This window comes from Scomber scombrus, chromosome 5 (genome assembly GCF_963691925.1).
Source record: "Scomber scombrus chromosome 5, fScoSco1.1, whole genome shotgun sequence".
Classification (NCBI taxonomy): Eukaryota; Metazoa; Chordata; class Actinopteri; order Scombriformes; family Scombridae; genus Scomber; species Scomber scombrus.
The window spans coordinates 33,840,314-33,860,313 of NC_084974.1; the positions used below are offsets into that span (position 1 = coordinate 33,840,314).

The following is a 20,000-nucleotide window of genomic DNA, read 5'->3' on the forward strand; positions in this document are numbered from 1 at the left end:
ATGGAGAGTGGAGACCAGTGAGATACTCTTTCTGGACCCTGAAGGAAGCAGCTGTTGCCTGCAGAGAATTGGACTGTGGCTCTGCTGTTTCAACAGGAAGAAGATTTGAGTCCTCACGTAGACCTGTATGGAGGATCAACCCTAACTGTCTTCAGTCTGGATCTGCACTGAGGGACTGTGCATCATCACATTCTTCTTCCTCCATCATGGAGCTCACCTGCTCAGGTAAGTCCATCAGTGACATCATCTCTGACAGTAATACTCTCCTTCCTCTGTCACAGTGATAGTTGGTGGTTTCCATTGAACTGAACTGTAAACTTATGGAGGATGACGGCTTCCTAAAGGGTAGAGAAGTTAGCTTGTTCCTGGAGGCTCATTGATTCAAACTGAAACAATCTGTACCTTTAATCAACCTGCTGTGGTTCACTCACACACTCTGCAGTTCTCCTGAGCCAGCTCAGTCACATCCACCTTACAAACAACTACATCACAAATGAATATAGTTGTTGGTCTGTGTCTGAACAAAGAAGCAACAGTTTGCTAACAGGTTAAATATCTTCCAATCATTTCTGTAGGAAACTATTGTGTCTGCAGTGTTGTATGAATGTCTTATTAACATGTTGATGGTCTCAGATGAATCAAACTGAAGCTGTTTTCTGTCTGATCTGAAGGCAGCTGAGGATGTTAATGTGTTTCCTCCTCTGCTCTCTGACTCCTCTGTATTACACATGAATGTAGGAGTTCTCTGTGCTGTGTGATCATCTCTCAGTGATCAACGTTCATTTATCTCAACAAACAAATGAGGAGAAAACAACATTCAGCTTCTCACAGAAGAAGAAGGATTCATCATCTTGTTACACACTGAATGTAGACAATGTTCATCCAGGTGCCAGATGGTTTTATTTGTAGTGAAATACACAACAAAAAGACAGTCTAGCATCAGTACTCTCCTGTTGCTTCTACTGTGACTGTGTCCACTATGACTGGGCTAACTTCCTTCAGCAAAGGATTACAGCGCCAGTCACTAACATAACAAACTAATACAACAACTAATCTGAAAATAATCTGAGCCCATAAAATATACAGGGTGCCACACCTCTCTGTATTTACAGACCTGCTGCTTCAGCCAATCACCTCTCTGTATTTACAGACCTGCTGCTTCAGCCAATCAGCTCTCTGTATTTACAGACCTGCTGCTTCAGCCAATCAGCTCTCTGTATTTACAGACCTGTTGTTCCTCTACACAGGCTGAACCAGACCTTAGCAATCTAAAACAGATCAGTAGTTACAAACTAAACTTAAAACTCACAGAAAAAAAGTTAACTCAGGGAAATAAGAGAACACTGCAAAATGTAACTTAAAGTGTATTTTAAAACATTATAGAAGGTTGATGAGTCTACATTTTAAACACAGATAATCTTTTTATCCTATTTATCTGTTTTAACCTGTTTTACCTGAAAGGTCAGAGCAATGGATTACAGATAACCTTGATCTGCAGATCATAGTGCGTTTTTAAATCAATCCCTTTCATAGAACAATGAATTACATCATTTTAACTCAGCACCTTTATCTTTTCCTTTTACACACATTTTAAATATGTTTGAACTCATATTGTTTCCATTCAGTGCATTCAGAATTACAGCATTCTTATAACCATTACACTGACACAGCTGGAACAAGCAGCATGTGATTGGCACTGCTGTTCATAGAGGCAGGAGACTGTTAGATGCTTTCAAATTCATTATTTAAGTAATGAACTGTTGGCTGTGCATTATTTGCATGTTATTTATCTTACCAACATATTCATCAGCATGCAACATCATTGATTAACAGTGGAGACAATCAAACTGTTTTGTTGTCCCTGAAACTTGTGTAGGACAATTTCTTTCCACACAAAACATTTGATCAGGAATTGATAAGAGAATCAATGAAGAACTGGACCAACTAGCAGAATAGATTATTGTATTGGTATCAATAAAATCTGATCAATTCCTGTCCAGAGGCCGAGGCCCGGCTACCAGAGACTCCACAGCTCCAGGAGGGGACCTCCTGAGATGTTTTATATTTGTCATGATATATAAGGTGGTAAATAAAGATCAGTATTAAATATTAAATCCTCTCTCTCACCAGACTCTGTCAGGCTGGTGAATGGGACTAGTCTGTGTTCAGGCAGACTGGAGGTGAAGTCTGAGCAGTTGTGGTCCTCAGTGTGTGAAGCTGAGTTTGACCAGCAGGATGCAGAGGTGGTCTGTAGGGAGCTTGGCTGTGGGGCTCCTTCAGTCCTCCAGGGGGCGCTCTATGGAGAAGTGGAGGCTCCAATGTGGACCAAAGAGTTCCAGTGTGGAGGCAATGAGTCTGCTCTCCTGGACTGTAGAAGATCAGACTCAGCTAGAAGAACCTGCTCACCTGGTAAAGCTGTTGGACTCACCTGCTCAGGTAGAAGAGGAGCTGCAGCTTTGATTTGTCTTCATTTCTGTTCTAATGAAACTCACTTTATTCTTTTACTGATGACTCTCTTGTTTCTGTTCAGAGCCGGTCAGGTTGGTGGGAGGAGCCAGTCGCTGTGCAGGTACACTGGAGGTGAAACAGGGAGAGTGGAGACCAGTGAGTGACTCTTACTGGACCCTGAAGGAAGCAGCTGTTGCCTGCAGAGAATTGGACTGTGGCTCTGCTGTTTCAAAAGGACGCCGAGATGAGTCCTCATACAGACCTGCATGGAGGATCAGACCTGACTGTCTTCAGTCTGGATCTGCACTGAGGTACTGTTCATCATCAGGTTCCTCTTCCTCCATCATGGAGCTCACCTGCTCAGGTAAGTCCATCAGTGACATCATCTCTGACAGTAATACTCTCCTTCCTCTGTCACAGTGATAGTTGGTGGTTTCCATTGAACTGAACTGTAAACTTACGGAGGATGACGGCTTCCTAAAGGGTAGAGAAGTTAGCTTGTTCCTGGAGGCTCATTGATTCAAACTGAAACAATCTGTACCTTTAATCAACCTGCTGTGGTTCACTCACACACTCTGCAGTCCTCCTGAGCCAGCTCAGTCACATCCACCTTACAAACAACTACATCACAAATGAATATAGTTGTTGGTCTGTGTCTGAACAAAGAAGCAACAGTTTGCTAACAGGTTAAATATCTTCCAATCATTTCTGTAGGAAACTATTGTGTCTGCAGTGTTGTATGAATGTCTTATTAACATGTTGATGGTCTCAGATCAATCAAACTGCAGCTGTTTTCTGTCTGATCTGAAGGCAGCTGAGGATGTTAATGTGTTTCCTCCTCTGCTCTCTGACTCCTCTGTATTACACATGAATGTAGGAGTTCTCTGTGCTGTGTGATCATCTCTCAGTGATCAACGTTCATTTATCTCAACAAACAAATGAGGAGAAAACAACATTCAGCTTCTCACAGAAGAAGAAGGATTCATCATCTTGTTACACACTGAATGTAGACAATGTTCATCCAGGTGCCAGATGGTTTTATTTGTAGTGAAATACACAACAAAAAGACAGTCTAGCATCAGTACTCTCCTGTTGCTTCTACTGTGACTGTGTCCACTATGACTGGGCTAACTTCCTTCAGCAAAGGATTACAGCGCCAGTCACTAACATAACAAACTAATACAACAACTAATCTGAAAATAATCTGAGCCCCTAAAATGTCCAGGGTGCCACACCTCTCTGTATTTACAGACCTGCTGCTTCAGCCAATCAGCTCTCTGTATTTACAGACCTGCTGCTTCAGCCAATCACCTTTCTGTATTTACAGACCTGCTGCTTCAGCCAATCATCTCTGTGTCTCCTACCATGGACGGGGTCTCCGGGGCCCAGCAGCAGGGGTTTCAGGTTCTCCAGGGCTCCAACTTCACCATCAGCTGCTCCGTCCAGCCTCAGTACCCAGGAGGCTCCTTCCAGCTCACCTTCACCTCCTCCAACACAACACACAACTACACCCAGCCAGCTGTCAATCACTCTGCTGACTTCCTGTTTCCTGCTGCAGACCCCGCCCACCAAGGAAGCTACAGCTGTGTTTATGGCGTCTATGTTTTTTCTCATAACTTCTCCTCTGAGAGCCGTCTGCTCTCTCTCACTGTCACAGGTAAGCTGAAGCAGAGTGTGAAGCTCAGTCCAACTGAGACGTCACACTGACTTTGTTTCCATGTTTGATAAAAAGTCATGAGGCAGCAGGAGCGACCCAGCGACCTACAGAGAGCTGAGTCACAATCTGATGAAGCAGCTGTAAACTGTTTCCTTCCCGGCTTCTTTAACATTATTCAACCATAACAACTGTGTTGTAGTGGAAAGTAAAAGTGAAGCCAGATAAGCACTATAATGATAATAAACAGGGCCTTACATGATGAACTCAGAGCTTCACCAGGATCACATCTGATTTAACTGCATGTAAAGATGTTGACTGTTAACAATCAGTTGAATCATTTTAACCAGACAGGAGCTTTAAGGAAAGAATCAGCAGACTTTCATTCATTCTTTCAAAGCAGCTGTGAACACATTAGTGGTTTTTGTTGAACATCATCAGCATACAGAGAGGATCAGATGAACTTATTCTCTAAGAGCTGAATCAACAAGCTGCTTCAGACTTCACTGATTTTAGGAGATTTAACATCACTAAAGTTTCTGTTTGATGGGAGCTGTTGTCTTCATGATGTCATGTGATCTAATGTGATGACTGAATGTGTCTCATCAGATCCAAAGGTTTTCATCATCAGACTGGTCGTCCTGCCGGTGGCTCTGCTGCTGTCTAACACTGCCCTCTATTTCATCCTGAAGGTACTGAACATGTTTGTTTAGAGGACTGGTTGAAATGAAGCACTCAGCCTGTTTATACTGATAGAGGAGTGATGCAGTCACTTAGATCTGTGTTGTCATGTCTCTCCGGGCCAGCAGGGGGCAGAAGTCAGACCCACAGGAGAACATTGAGCTGGATTATTACAACCTGGGTGTTTCCAGAGCTGAAGGAGAGCCGGCTGGAGAGGAAGGAGCTTGGGGAGCAGAGTAGGACCTCCGAGGAGCCACACAAACCCTCTGAAGAAGAAAATCATGTTTGGTTTCATCTCTCCTCTCAGTCTGACAGGTTTTTGCAGCCCAGCACGGCGAGGAATGACGTCCATAGTGTTCGATTCCACAGCTTCTGATTTCCATCCAGCACCAACGCTCAGTGCCAAAACAGGAAGTAGTAAGACCTTTATTAAAACCACTAGAAGAAGAGCAGAGAGGAGATCTGATCTGTATATAATTATAGTTTGACAGAATATTAATCTCTCGTGTGAACGGCTGTAACATTTTTACTTAACCCTTTACGTACTGTTCATATTCTATCATCACATACTGTTCATATTCTATCATCACATACTGTTCATATTCTATCATCACATACTGTTCATATTCTATCATCACATACTGTTCATATTCTATCATCACATACTGTTCATATTCTATCATCACATACTGTTCATATTCTATCATCACATACTGTTCATATTCTATCACATACTGTTCATATTCTATCATCACATACTGTTCATATTCTATCATCACATACTGTTCATATTCTATCATCACATACTGTTCATATTCTATCATCACATACTGTTCATATTCTATCACATACTGTTCATATTCTATCATCACAGTTTGTTCTCCTCATAAAAAGTGTTTATACCAAACATTGAAGCACAGATGTGTTTAGAAAGCATCAATAGTCTCACTGACTGATCAATAAATGTGATTAAACCTTGATTCATGTTTCAGAGAGCAGAGAGAGTGTATTTTTTAGCTTTTACACCACTAAACATCTCCTATCACACAATATCATGTCCTATTTTACCTCAGACATGAAAATATAACATAGCAATAATGATGGAAATGTCTCTCTTTAGTGGTTTTGAGTCTTTTTAGTCAATTTAAGTCTCTTTTTAGTCATTTTTATGTCTTTTTTGGTATTTTTTAAGGTGTTTAATCTATTTTTTATCTTTTTTAGTCATTTTTGCATCTCTTTTTGGTGGTTAAATGTAATTTTATTGAAAGTGAAAATGAGCAGAACTTTCTGGAGCTGTGGGGTTTATTGTATAACCATTAGAGCCATCAGTCTTCACTGCTACATCATAAAAAGAATCTTATTAAAACTATTAACTATTCATTTCACTAAAACACATGTCAAAAGATACAGAGATAATCTGACCCAGAACAGCCTCAATGGACAAACATCTGGAGCAGAAATACAAAAGTAGAACATTTAATATATTTTCATTTTTGTGCATTTTGACCACTTTAGGAAAAGTCATCACATTTCAGAGTAAAAGACATTTGCAGTGTTTTTACAAGCTGTTAAATGTTAAAACAGGTTAAATTTGACATTATGTAAAGGTTGAATATTTTCATGAATCCAGAGTTTTATGATCTCATCTGGATAAATGTTGAGTCAAGAAATCATTTAAAAATCTATCTGCATGTTTGATGAGTTTATATCTTTGTTTCTTCACTTCCTTTTATAGACTATTTACTACTTATTCAGCTTTGATGTGTTATTGAGTTATTGAACTTTTTGAGTTAATGTAACCGAACAAAAGGAAATATTATTTAGTGAAATGAAGTGTTTTATCTTTGTTCTGCTGTTTCCAATAAATAAATCTGATGTTTGACAGAATTGAATGTTTGTTCAGCCTTCATTTATTGTATGTGACAGTTTCATGCTAATAAATCAGTTTCTAATACAGTACATGGCATAAATGAGTACACTCGTTCTGAACATAAAGAAATATTTCAAAGGATGATGACCAAATTGAAATGTATTAAAAAATATATATAATAGAAAAATAGAAAGATATGCCATCAATATCTGTAAAATAAGTAAATTAGGCAACTTTGCTTAAATATAGGGACAAGAATGTAATATTCTAGTACTTATTCTGTCCTCCTTTACTTTTGGGGTGGCAGGGCTGGCAATACTTATTGCCCCCCGGCTTGGTGCCTGTATGTTGGAATTAACCCCAGCGGACGAGAGAGTAGCCTCCCTCCGCCTTTGGGTGGGGGGAAGGATCCTGACTGTTGTTTGTGCCTATGGTCCAAGCAGCAGTTCAGAGTATCCACCCTTCACTCCTTAGAGGGGGTGCTGGAGAGTGCTCCCTCTGGGGATTCCCTCGTCCTGCTGGGAGACTTCGACGTTCACGTTGGCAACAACAGTGAGACCTGGACGGGTGTGATTGGGACGAACTGCCCCCCCGATCTGAACCCGAGCAGTGTTTTGTTACTGGACTTCTGTGCTCGTCACAAATTGTCCATAACGAACACCATGTTCAAGCATAAGGGTGTCCATATGTGCACTTGGCACCAGGACACCTTAGGCCGCAGTTCGATGATTGACTTTGTAGTCGTGTCGTCGGACTTGCGGCCGCATGTCTTGGACACTCGGGCGAAGAGAGGGGCGGAGCTGTCAACTGATCACCATCTGGTGGTGAGTTGGCTCCGATGGTGGGGGAGGATGCCGGTCAGACCTGACAGACCCAAACGCATTGTGAGGGTCTGCTGGGAACGTCTGGCAGAGTCTCCTGTCAGAGAGAGTTTCAACTCCCACCTCCGGGAGAGCTTTGACCATGTACCGTGGGAGGCGGGGGACATTGAGTCAGAGTGGGCCATGCTCCGTGCCTCCATTGTAAAGGCGGCCGACCAGTGCTGTGGCCGTAAGGTGGTCGGTGTCTGTCGTGGCGGCAATACCCAAACCAGCTGGTGAACACTGGCGGTGAGGGATGCCGTCAAGCTGAAGAAGGAGTCCTATAGGGCCTTTTTGGCCTGTGGGACTCAGGTACCGACAGGCCAAGCGGAGTGCAGCTGCGGCGGTTGCTGATGCAAAAACCCAAAAAGGTGCGGTGCCTGTCGTGGCGGCAATACCCGAACTCGCTGGTGGACACCAGCGGTGAGGGATGCCGTCAAGCTGAAGGAGTCGTCTTATAGGGCCTTTTTGGCCTGTGGGTCTCCGGAGGCAGCAGGCAGGTACCGACAGCCCAATCAGAGTGCAGCTGCGGCGGTTGCTGACGCAAAATAACGGAAATGGGAAGAGTTCGGTGAGGCAATGGACTTCCGGATGGCTTCGAAGAGGTTCTGGACCACCATCCGGCGTCTCAGGAGGGGGAAGCAGTGCACCGTTAACACTGTCTATGGTGGGGACGGTGCACTGCTGACCTGGACTCAGGACGTTGTGGATCGGTGGAAGGAGTACTTGGAAGACCTCCTCAATCCCACCGACACGTCTTCCGTTAAGGAAGCAGGGCCTGGGGACCTGGGTGTGGGCTCTCCTATCTCTGGGGCCGAGGCTCCTTGGTGGCAGGGGCCCGGTGGTGGATGAGATCCGCCGGATTTCCTGGCGGATCATTGTGGGGCTGTGATGGTTGATACGACCATGCAGCATCGTGTGGACATCGGGGGCAGTGCCTTTGGATTGGCAGACTGGGGTGGTGGTCCCTCTTTTTAAGAAGGGGGACCGGAGGGTGTGTTCCAAGTATAAGGGGATCACACTCCTCAGCCTCCCTGGTAAGGTCTATACGGGGGTACTGGAGAGGAGGGATTCAGGAGAAGCAATGTGGTTTTCGTCCGGGCCGTGCAACTACACCCTCTGCAGGATCCTTGGGGGTGCATGGGAGTTTGCCCAACCACTCCACATGTGTTTTGTGGACTTGGAGAAGGCATTCGACCTTGTCCCGCGGGGAGTCCTGCCAGGGCTGCCCTTTGTCACCGATCCTGTTAATAATCTTTATGGACAGGATTTCTAGGCACAGCCAGGGCGTTGAGGGGGTCTGGTTTGGTGACCTCAGGATTGGGTCACTGCTTTTGCAGATGATGTGGTCCAGTTGGCTTCATCAGACCGTGACCTCAAACTCTCACTGGATCGGGTCGCTGCCGAGTGTGAAGCGGCCGGGATGAGAATCAGCACCTCCAAATCCAAGTCCGTGGTCCCCAGCCAGAAAAGGGTGGAGTGCACTCTCCGGGTCGGGGATGAGATCCTGCCCCAAGTCGAGGAGTTCAAGAACCTCGGGGTGTTGTTCAGGAGTGAGGGAAGGACGGAGCGGGAGATCGACAGGCGGATCGGTGCGGCGTCGATTTACTAGTCGATCTTCGTTCCTACACTCACCTATGGTCATGAGCTTTGGGTAGTGACCGAAAGCACGAGATCGTGGGTACAAGCCACCGAAATGAGCTTCCTCCGTAGGGTGGCTGGGCTCTCCCTTAGAGATAGGGTGAGAAGCTCGGTCATCCGGGAGGAGCTCGGAGTAGACCCGCTGCTGACATTGCAATTTATATTGAAAACAGTTTATCTTCGATGAATGTTTATGTTTAAATCAGCCTTCAGTCAAATAATGTGTCCTCATATCAATAATCATCTCAAGTAATTCAACATTCGTCCATTTATCTTTAAACGTTCGTATAGTAAGTGTTTATGTAGAGGGAACAACAACATGATCCAACAGTCATTTTGCGCTGTTTCTGAAATCCCGACTTTCCCTGAACACACAATGACGTACTATATGTGGGCGGGGCTGGACCAATAGACTGTAAGGGCTGGACCCCGCGGGCCGCAGCCGTTAGTACTTGTCACCGGCCGCTCAACGGCTCAGACCCATAGACTGTATATAAAATGGACGTAACATCTGTGACGTCACCCATTGGTTTGTGGACTGCTGCTCGGAGGCCAATAGTATCGGATCTGAGCAGCGCAATCAGCACACGGTGACTCGTAACTTAAACTTTACTCTGTCAGTAATTTTAATGTTAATTATGATATTAATTGACATTCTAATTTTGGCTAAAATAAGATGCAAGTAATTTTGAATGGGAAATGCAATGTTACTTACCGAAACATCTGAATATCCGAATCCTTAGTGTAACTGTTAGTACATCCAAAAGCCGAACAGGTCATTTTTAGGCGACTGAAATGTTACGACAATGTTACACAAAACTCTGGACTCACAAAACTGTCGTTGAGACAAGTTCACGGCTATCTATTTCCATACAGTCTACGTCTATTATCTATCTGTCCGCCCTCCTGAAACTTTGAACCAATCAACCTGTCAATCACGACGTAGCCACGCCCTAATGCATACCCTGCTTTATCGTCACATATAAAATCAGGGAGGCCAAAATGTCCCAAATGAACATCATACTGCATTGAAGAAGGCTTTAAACTAGCGATTGAGACCATAAACACATTTTGAAAACGTTTACTGAGGTTAGAAATCAAGTGAGAAGTTGGTGAATTCTCCATTGACTTGTATAGAGACGGAAGTCCTTTTGACACCAAAACGGTCGCCCCCTGGTGGCCTTTTGATAGAATGCAGTTTTAAGTTACTTCCGCGTTGGCATCATTTCAGAGGACCGGAACTCCCTGCCGGAGACTTCCTCACGTTTAGAGCATCTAGTGGCCATTTGAGGAACTGCAGTTTTTGGCACTTCCATTAAATTATAACCGATTTTACACAGAATGAGTCGCTGCTCCAAATCTGACATTTACAAAACGCACTGCTAAAAAATTAAAAATCATAATATTTTGAGAATAAAGTATTAGAAACATTTTAAAGCTGTTTCGGAGGCTGAAGAACTTTTTTAAAGACAAACAACAAAACATTTTAAAGCTTTGGATTTTTTTTATTGATGCTTCATCAGAAAATATCAACAGCGTCTTTATGTTTAACACAAACTGATCTCTGAGCTGCACAGAGCTCTCACCCTGTCCTCCGTCCCAAAAACTAAACATTCAACAGCTCGTCAGAAAATAAGCGACTGCACAGAAAGTTCATCTTCATCATCATCATCATCATCATCATCATCATCATCATCATCATCATCATCATCACCTGCACACGAACTCTCACATAAATATCTTTTATCTTTCCGAGTATAAAAATAAATAACATGGACAGCGTGTGAAGGAAACATTCTGCTAAACATCAACAACAAGAGAAACGTGTATGGAAGTTCATTCATGACTAAACTACCGACCCAAAGACGCAGCTGCTCATAGTCAGATCGGATTATTTCAGTCTGTTAAATGTGTATCGGTCCAAAATATGTTCGGTTTACAACATCAAACTGAGAAAAGAAGGAAATCTGAGACGTTTGAAAACCTGACTTCAAATCATTTTTGGTATTTTTGCTTTAAAAATGTTTTTGTTTCATCCTCGAATCAAAAAGCTGAAGCTCAAAAATAAGATTAACCAACTAAAAACTAACAAAAAGTAAAAGAGTGAAGTGAACTACAACTCCCAGAGAGCATTGCTGCCAGAACCGCCCAATCACAGAGCTCCAAAAAACTAAAAAAAGACTTTGGTTAAAAAAGCAGCAATTATATCTGTTTGGTTATTTTAACCGTTTTAACGCTGTTTTATTATTGAACTTTATTTTCCTCTTCAGTAACTTTTTGAAGTCAGGAGGAAAGAAAAAAAAAACCTCTTATAAAGTATAATAAAAAATAAATAATTTTTATTTTATTTTCATCATCTGAAGAAACGTTTAAGAAAATGTTGATTTTGTGTAAAAATCGGAACATTTCTTTATATTTCTGAACAAGATCAGAAGGAGAGAGGAAATACTGCGTTGTCATGGTAACAGTTAAGAACAATGGAGGTTTGGTTATTTTGCTTTTCAGAAGTTTTGTCCTCAACGAGCTTCCATACACACAGTGAAACACTGAGGACTCATTTGGCTCATTTCTATGAAAATACTTTTTAATGTTCCTTCAGCTCCTGAACTCCATTACCCATCATGCCCTCTGAACACTGATCGCCTCTCAAACACACGACAGGATGTGACATCACTGACAGGAAACAGCAGCGGGTGTATGTGTGTGTGTGTGTGTGGGGGGGGGGGGGGGGGGGGGGGGGCTAGAACAGGCGGCGAATCAGGTTGTTCTTCTCCGGCTCCAGGAACTCGTCCAGCAGGGCGGAGGTCACCTTCCTAAGCTCCGCCTCCAGATGGGAAACCTCACTGCAACACAGAGCCATGAGGTCAGCGAGGTCACGACGCTGCAGCCGCCTCACATCATGCTATGTGTTAACGTTACAGTGTTTTTAGTAGTAAAGTCTTTGTGTTACTATGGTTACAGCACAGCTCAACAGGAAACACTAAGAGGGAATCTGATGCTAAACACACTGTAAATGTGTCAGATATCACTTGATATGATCCGTCACTATGGATACAGTCCTCTATCACTATGGATACAGTCCTCCGTCACTATGGATACAGTCCTCCGTCACTATGGATACAGTCCATCACTATCAGTGTTTCCCCTACCATTGTACAGGCCTGGCGGGCCGCCTGGCCAAGGTGACCTGCCGCCAGGCCAAGAAAAAAACAATCAATATGCCAAAATTAAGCCAATTCAATTCATTCATAAATCAGTTATCATTAGGAGCGCCTCTGTGCAGCGCAAAGCGAGTCAACCTGCTTCGTTGCCTAGTAACGATGCGAGTACCGCTGCTGAGAGCGCGGGCATATAAGCTGGGATGTTTAAGATTTGCTAACCAACTATGGCGCCGCCGAAGAAAAGAAAAAATATCGCGGGTGACAAACAACTTAATATAAAGAAATTTTTCTGCCAGACCCCGGAGCCAAGAAAAATAGATGAAGGGAGAGTAACAGAGGCAACTCCAGAAAAAATGACAGGTGCAGGTGAGACGGAAGAAAGGGGGGCAGATTGCAGTGGAGAGGGGGGCTGCTCGGTTACTGCCTCTGACACCGGTCCGACTACCGACCCCCGTCCGACGGGTGACCGCGGGCCCGGTCCGACTGGTAACGTTGACCCAGCAAAAAAAAATACAGCTAAACACAGAACATCTGGCTGGGATCCCGAATGGCTTAACAACCACAACTACAGCCCTTGGTTGTACCACACTCCCCATGGTAAGTTTACAATTTGTTGTTTAGCTTATATTTTTGTGATTGAGGAGCTTCTCTCTCTTTTCTTTTCTTTTTTTTGGTAAGCAATAATGATGAAAATAACACAGACAATAGGCTAGTTTTCCCAGGCATTGTCAAATATATGTAACTCTGTTATAATAAAATGAATAAAAAACGTATGTGTTTATTAAAAAAAATATTTATAACTGATAGAATCTCAATTATGTGTAGGGATGTTTTGTCGCTTATGCCGTCAGCATAAGCAGCCCGTTAAAAGAGGACCATCCCAGAGGGTTTTCATTGAGATCCCTTCTGCAATGTACAGAAAAGATGCACTTGATGCTCATATGGGCTCAGACCACCACGCTGCAGCCTTTCAGGCCCATGCAACTTTGATTAAAAGTTAGATTAAGCCTAATGATTTCATTTAAGTGATATAATTCCGTAATATAGGCCTACAATGATTTTTAAACACACACACACACAATAAATGATCCTTAAATTTAACAATTTACTAAATAAGCTTTCTCATTTTTGGTAGGTGAAAACAGACCTCAGGAACAGGCTGCAGGGGGAGCACTTGGGGGCCTGCATGAGAGTTTCTATCAATGGTCCCCCTGTGGCCAAGTTCCCCTACGACAAGGCCTTGGTGAAGTTCTTCACAAAACCCAGAAAAATCAAGTGCAGCAGAGAACGATGCACACTGTGTGGTTGAAGTGCCAATGTAGCATGTTCCATTTGTATGCAATAAATGCACCTTAATAAGTCACTCTCTCCTTGTGATCTTGAATACGCTCTGGGTGAACAAAAATTTGAATGCATATATAATAATTGCAGAATTGCAGACTGCTTGCTGCGCCTTGCTGTGCGTGTGCCACACGCGTCGCGTCTGTTTAGGGTTTTTTCGGTGGGTACCACCGGGCCTGAAAAAAATTCTAGGGGAAACACTGACTATGGATACAGTCCTCCATCACTATGAATACAGTCCTCCATCACTATGGATACAGTCCTCCATCACTATGAATACAGTCCTCCATCACTATGAATACAGTCCTCCATCACTATGGATACAGTCCTCCATCACTATGGATACAGTCCTCCATCACTATGAATACAGTCCTCCATCACTATGGATACAGTCCATCACTATGGATACAGTCCTCCATCACTATGGATACAGTCCTCCATCACTATGGATACAGTCCATCACTATGGATACAGTCCTCCATCACTATGGATACAGTCCTCCATCACTATGGATACAGTCCTCCATCACTATGGATACAGTCCTCCATCACTATGGATACAGTCCTCCGTCACTGAACACTGGAAGCATTCCTCCTGTTTATACTGACTAATATGTATGTTACAGTGTGTGTGTTACAGTGTGTGTGTGTGTTACAGAGTGTGTGTGTGTGTTACAGTGTGTGTGTGTGTGTGTGTGTGTGTGTTACAGTGTGTGTGTGTTACAGAGTGTGTGTGTGTGTTACAGTGTGTGTGTGTGTGTTACAGTGTGTTACAGTGTGTGTGTGTGTGTGTTACAATGTGTGTGTGTTACAGTGTGTGTGTGTGTGTTACAGTGTGTGTATGTTACAGTGTGTGTGTGTGTGTGTGTGTGTGTTTGCTGACCTTTTTCCCGGCGCGGCGCAGAACTCGGTGTAATATTTGATTTTGGGTTCGGTGCCGCTCGCCCTCAGCGTTGCCACGACGCCGTTCTGCAGCGTGAAGGTGATCATCTGACTGCTCCTCGCCACAGGAAGTACCTGCAACAGGAAACACGGTCAGATCAACGGCTGACGGGTCGGCGGCGCTCACGTCTGCGGGCGACTCACAGATCTGAGGTCTGGTTGGCTGCTGTCGTATCCCGTGGTTACGTCTCTGACATGGACGATCGGGACGCCGCCGCACGTCTTCGGGTACGAACCGCTGCCGTCGAAGTTCCGGATGCGAGCGAAGATGTTGTGGATGGTCGGCGGGTCGTTACAGATGACGTACGACGTTTTAGAGACGTGGTAACCATAGCTGCAGACAGGAAGTGATGTCAGACACAGGAAGTAATCTTTTATTACACTTTTATACTTTGGATTATTTTCTTAATTTGTTTATTTTGATCATTATGAGTCAAAATTATTTTATTCTGAAATAAAAACTTGATTTTAAAGATGTGAACAGTTTCCTGTTTGCTGCCCTCTGCTGGACAAACTGATAATAACTGTAATCAATGCTGCAGTAAATTCATTAAAGACTGTGTAAAGTGAATTAAGACATTTTCTTCTAAACACATTAAATAGGTCATAAATTCTAAAAAAGTTGTAAAAAGCATTTCAACCATTTAGATTTGAATTGTGGAGCTAGGCTTAGCATAAACCCGCCCTGCTGCTGTAGAGGTATAAATACATTCAGCACACACTACTACTACTACTACAGTCTACAGGTAGCCAGTTAGCTGAGCTAGCTGCCGAGCTAGCCGCTGAGTTAGCCGCCGAGCTAGCCGCTGAGCTAGCTGCCGAGCTAGCCGCTGAGTTAGCAGCTGAAAGCTCTCAGGCCAAGCATCCATGTTTCTGGTAGAGGTGGTGACTTTGATTGACAGGTGACACTCGGTAGGGGGCGGGGCTTCAGCGGAGAAGAGACAGAGGCAGACTTTTACACAACTTTGAAGCCTAATTTCATATATTTGGTGATTTTTTTAATCATTCACATTTGGCAGGGTGGTTAACAACATACTTTTCTGTGGTATGTCAAACTCAGAACACATATTTATTCTTACTTTACAGGGACTTTAAAGAATTAATTAAACATCTTCACAACATCAGTATATTAACTGTTAACAAATCAAACCTTCTAATTTAGTTCATAATTAAGTTACAGGTTTGTTTTAATATATATATACATGTATTAATTTAATAATTATACACAATAAGATAGTACTGTATATATTTACTGTCTCTTGGACACTGTACAGTATTTATTTTATTTAATGTGTGACTGAGTGATGAACTTGCTTGATGTGTAACAGCTGACTGAGAGCAGCTCTGTGATTGGCTCACGTCTGGTAGATGTTGGTCAGCTGCTGGTTCAGAGTCAGATTGTTGTCATGGAGATAAGACGCCAACTCGGCAACAACCACCGCTGCACTCACCCCGTCTTTATCTGGAACCAGACTACCACACAGGAAGCCTACACACACACACACACACACACACACACACACACACACACACACACACACACACACACACACACACAGGATGCATGAGTCAAAGTGTGTGTGTGGGTGTGAGAGATTTAGACGTAATGCTGTAATACAAACCTGTAAGACTATATACATTATCTATTTGTATCTGCACACTCACACACAGGAAATCACACACTCTCACACTCTGACACACACACAGACACCACACACACTCTCTGACACACACACACTCTCTGACACACACACACACTCTCTGACACACACACACACACTCTCTCTGACACACACACACACTCTCTGACACACACACACACACTCTCTGACACACACACACACACACACACTCTCTGACACACTCACACTCTCTGACACACTCACACTCTCTGACACACTCACACTCTCTGACACACACACACACACACACACACACACACACACACACACACACTCTCTGACACACTCACACTCTCTGACACACTCACACTCTGACACACACTCTCTCTGACACACTCACACTCTCTGACACACTCACACTCTCTGACACACTCACACTCTCTGACACACACACACACACACACACACACACACACACACACACACACACACACACTCTCTGACACACTCACACTCTCTGACACACTCACACTCTGACACACACACTCTCTGACACACTCACACTCTCTGACACACTCACACTCTCTGACACACTCACACTCTCTGACACACACACACACACACACACACACACACACACACACACTCTCTGACACACTCACACTCTCTGACACACTCTCTGACACACACACACACACACACTCTCTGACACACACACACATGATTTACCGATCGACTCCTCGAAGGAGAAGATGACGCTGTTTCCGGTTTTGGCGAGTTCGTGCATTCTGTTCCCGATCCTAAACCCCGGCAGAGTTTCCTGTTCAGCACACACACACACATCATCATCATCATCATCATCATCCTCCTCTTCCTCCTCCTCCTCCTCCTCCTCAGAGGTGTGATTGGTGGGCCGGTCTCACCTCGAACTGGAAGCCCTCGATGCGAGCGAAGGCCTGCAGGATCTTGGAGGAGACGGTGGTGGCTAACATGTAGACGCTCTGAGTGTCTGCAGGATGACATCGCTTCCAGTTAAACAGCATCCACCAACCCAGCAGAGCCGCCAGCTCGTTACCTGTAAACACCTTCCACACACACCTACACACACACACACACACAGGTTAATACACATATACACCTACACACACAGGTTAATACACATATACACACACACACACACACACTTAAACACACACACACACACACAGGTTAATACACATATACACAAACACACATACACACACACACACACAGGTTAATACACATACACAAACACACACACACACACACACACAGGTTAATACACATATACACAAACACACACACAGGTTAATACACATATACACAAACACACACACACATATATATACACATATACACACACACACACACACACACACACAGGTTAATACACATATACACACACACACGTATTAACCTGTGTGTGTGTGTGTGTGTGTGTGTGTATATGTGTGTGTGTAGGTTAATACACACACACCTATAAACACCTTCCACACACACTGGTTCAGAGTCAGATTGTTGTCATGGAGATAAGGAACCACAGCTGCACTCACCCCGTCTTTATCTGGAACCAGACTACCACACAGGAAGCCTACACACACACACACACACACACACACACACACACACTGTGTGTGTGTCAGAGTGTGAGTGTGTGTTTGTGTGTGTGTGTTTGTCAGAGTGTGTGTTTGTGTGTGTGTGTCTCTGTGTGTGTGTGTGTGTGTGTGTGTGTGTCAGAGTGTGTGTTTGTGTGTGTGTGTTTGTGTGTGTGTGTCTCTGTGTGTGTGTGTGTGTGTGTGTGTGTGTGTGTGTGTGTGTCAGAGTGTGTGTTTGTGTGTGTGTGTCTCTGTGTGTGTGTGTGTGTGTGTGTGAGTGTGTGAGTGTGAGTGTGTGTGTGTGTGTGTGTGTGTGTGTGTAGGCTTCCTGTGTGGTAGTCTGGTTCCAGATAAAGACGGGGTGAGTGCAGCGGTGGTTGTTGCTGAGTTGGCGTCTTATCTCCATGACAACAATCTGACTCTGAACCAGCAGCTGACCAACATCTACCAGACGTGAGCCAATCACAGAGACACACACACAGGTAAACCGTGACCTCTGATTGGTCAGTTACCCGTCAGACTTCTCGGCTACAGCCAATCGATCGGCGTCAGGATCCGTTGCCAGGACGACGCGAGCGTTTTCCCGCTCTGCCAGACGGAGAGAAAGCTCCTGGACAGCAGAAGAAGAAAGCAGCCATTAAAACAGTGAGGGGGGGGGGGGCTCACCCTCGTCAGGGTCAGGGTTGGGGGTGGGGGGGGGTCGGGCTCACCAGGACGGACTCCCCCTCCTCAGGGTTGGGGCAGCGGACGGAGGAAAAGTTGGGGTCGGGGTCTCTCTGCTCGGGGACGGGGATGGGGGGGGAGAAGCCGAACATCTGGAAGGCCTGCTGGACGAAGGCGTGTCCGACTCCGTGAAACGCTGAGTGGACGAACCTCAGAGGACAGCTGCTGTTCAGACTCCTGGGGGGGGGCGTTACCATGGAAACACATACCATAATACATGTTAGACACAAGTACAGCATGAGTGTGTATCTGAACTACTTTGCAACCCCTCCCTCTCCTCCTTCTCCTCCTCACTCTCCCCCCTCCTCCTCTTCCTCATCATCTTATTCCTCATCCTACCTCTCCTCCCTCTCCTCCTCCTCCTCTTCCTCCCTCTCCCTCTCTTCTTCTTCCTCCCTCTCCTCTTCTTCCTCCTCCCTCTCCTCCTCCTCCTCCTCCTCTCCTCCTCCCTCTCCTCTTCCTCCCCCTCCTCTCCGCCTCTTCCTCCCCCTCCTCCTCCTCCTCCTTTCCGCCTCCTCCTACCTCTCCTCCCTCTCTTTTTCCTCCTCCCCTCTCCTCCTCCCCCCTCCTCCTCCTACCCCTCTTCCTACCCCCTCTTCCTCCTCCTCCTCCCTCTCCTCCTCCTCCTCCTACCTGTGGAAGCAGAGGGAGGTGATCTCCTCCATGTAGGAGTTGTTGATGTGTATGAGTGGGTCAGTCCTGAGGGAGCAGCTCTCCACCAGCTCCTCCTCCCAGCAGGAGGCGCTCCAGGGCTCCAGCTGCTCCTCGATGCTCCTCAGGATCTCCTTATCGTGAGGAGAGGAGATCTGAGCGCCGTTGCTCCAGTACACCTGCAGGGGGCAGCACACACCTGAGCCTCAATACTACTTTGCAACCCTCCTTCTACTCTTCCTCCCTCTCCTCCCCCTCCTCTTCTCCTCCTCTCCTCAGCATCACCTTATTCCTCCTGCTCCACATCCTCCCCCTCTTCCTCCTCCCTCTCCACCTCCTCCCTCTCCTCTTCCTCCTACTTCTCCTACTCCTCCCTCTCCACTTCCTCCCTCTCCTCTTCCTCCTCCTCCCTCTCCTCCCCTTCCCTCTCCCTCCCTCTCTTCCTCCTCCCTCTCTTCCTCCTCCACATCCCTCTCCATCCCTCTCTTCCTCCTCCCTCTCCTCATCCTCCTCCTCCCTCTCCTCCCCCTCTTCCTCCTCCTCCCTCTCCTCCTCCTCGTCTTCCTCCCTCTCCTCTTCCTCCTCCTCCCCCTCCTCCTCCTCCTGCTCTTCCTCCTCCTCCAAATCCTATTAAAGATAGTAAACCTTGTATCCGTTGTCCTCCTTCGGGTTGTGTGAGGCGGTGATCATCACGCCGGCCGCCGCTCCGAGCTTCTTCACAGCGTACGGCTGAAAAACAGGAAACACCAGTGAGAGAAATAAAAGAACTTCCTGTTTAAACATCTGGAGCG

The 20,000-nt window shown here is 45.2% G+C and overlaps 2 protein-coding genes across 3 annotated transcripts in view; one reads left to right on the plus strand and one right to left on the minus strand.

The window, feature by feature from the left end:
• LOC133980007 (scavenger receptor cysteine-rich type 1 protein M130-like) overlaps positions 1 to 5,412 on the plus strand; it is an 11,567-nt gene extending 6,155 nt beyond the window's left edge. The window contains exons 3-8 of one of the 2 annotated variants that reach the window (XM_062418565.1): positions 1 to 225; positions 2,131 to 2,436; positions 2,531 to 2,812; positions 3,776 to 4,105; positions 4,712 to 4,793; positions 4,903 to 5,412. The exon at positions 1 to 225 is cut by the window's left edge and continues 57 nt beyond it. In XM_062418565.1, the coding sequence (XP_062274549.1) occupies positions 1 to 225; positions 2,131 to 2,436; positions 2,531 to 2,812; positions 3,776 to 4,105; positions 4,712 to 4,793; positions 4,903 to 5,023 (1,346 nt within the window). In that variant the 3' untranslated portion in view covers positions 5,024 to 5,412. Of the gene's footprint in view, positions 226 to 2,130; positions 2,437 to 2,530; positions 2,813 to 3,699; positions 4,106 to 4,711; positions 4,794 to 4,902 lie in introns of those variants that run through there. The other variant, XM_062418566.1, reaches the window with a different exon arrangement.
• Positions 5,413 to 11,877: 6,465 nt separating this feature from the next.
• The window catches only part of pgm2l1 (phosphoglucomutase 2-like 1), a 13,159-nt gene continuing 5,036 nt past the window's right edge, over positions 11,878 to 20,000 (minus strand). The window contains exons 6-15 of the mRNA XM_062418544.1: positions 19,855 to 19,938; positions 19,192 to 19,388; positions 18,546 to 18,735; positions 18,348 to 18,445; positions 17,143 to 17,317; positions 16,949 to 17,039; positions 15,957 to 16,086; positions 14,742 to 14,931; positions 14,539 to 14,672; positions 11,878 to 11,997 (exon numbers count right to left, since the gene is read on the minus strand). Of these exons, the coding sequence (XP_062274528.1) occupies positions 11,895 to 11,997; positions 14,539 to 14,672; positions 14,742 to 14,931; positions 15,957 to 16,086; positions 16,949 to 17,039; positions 17,143 to 17,317; positions 18,348 to 18,445; positions 18,546 to 18,735; positions 19,192 to 19,388; positions 19,855 to 19,938 (1,392 nt within the window). The 3' untranslated portion in view covers positions 11,878 to 11,894. The remainder of the gene's footprint in view (positions 11,998 to 14,538; positions 14,673 to 14,741; positions 14,932 to 15,956; positions 16,087 to 16,948; positions 17,040 to 17,142; positions 17,318 to 18,347; positions 18,446 to 18,545; positions 18,736 to 19,191; positions 19,389 to 19,854; positions 19,939 to 20,000) is intronic.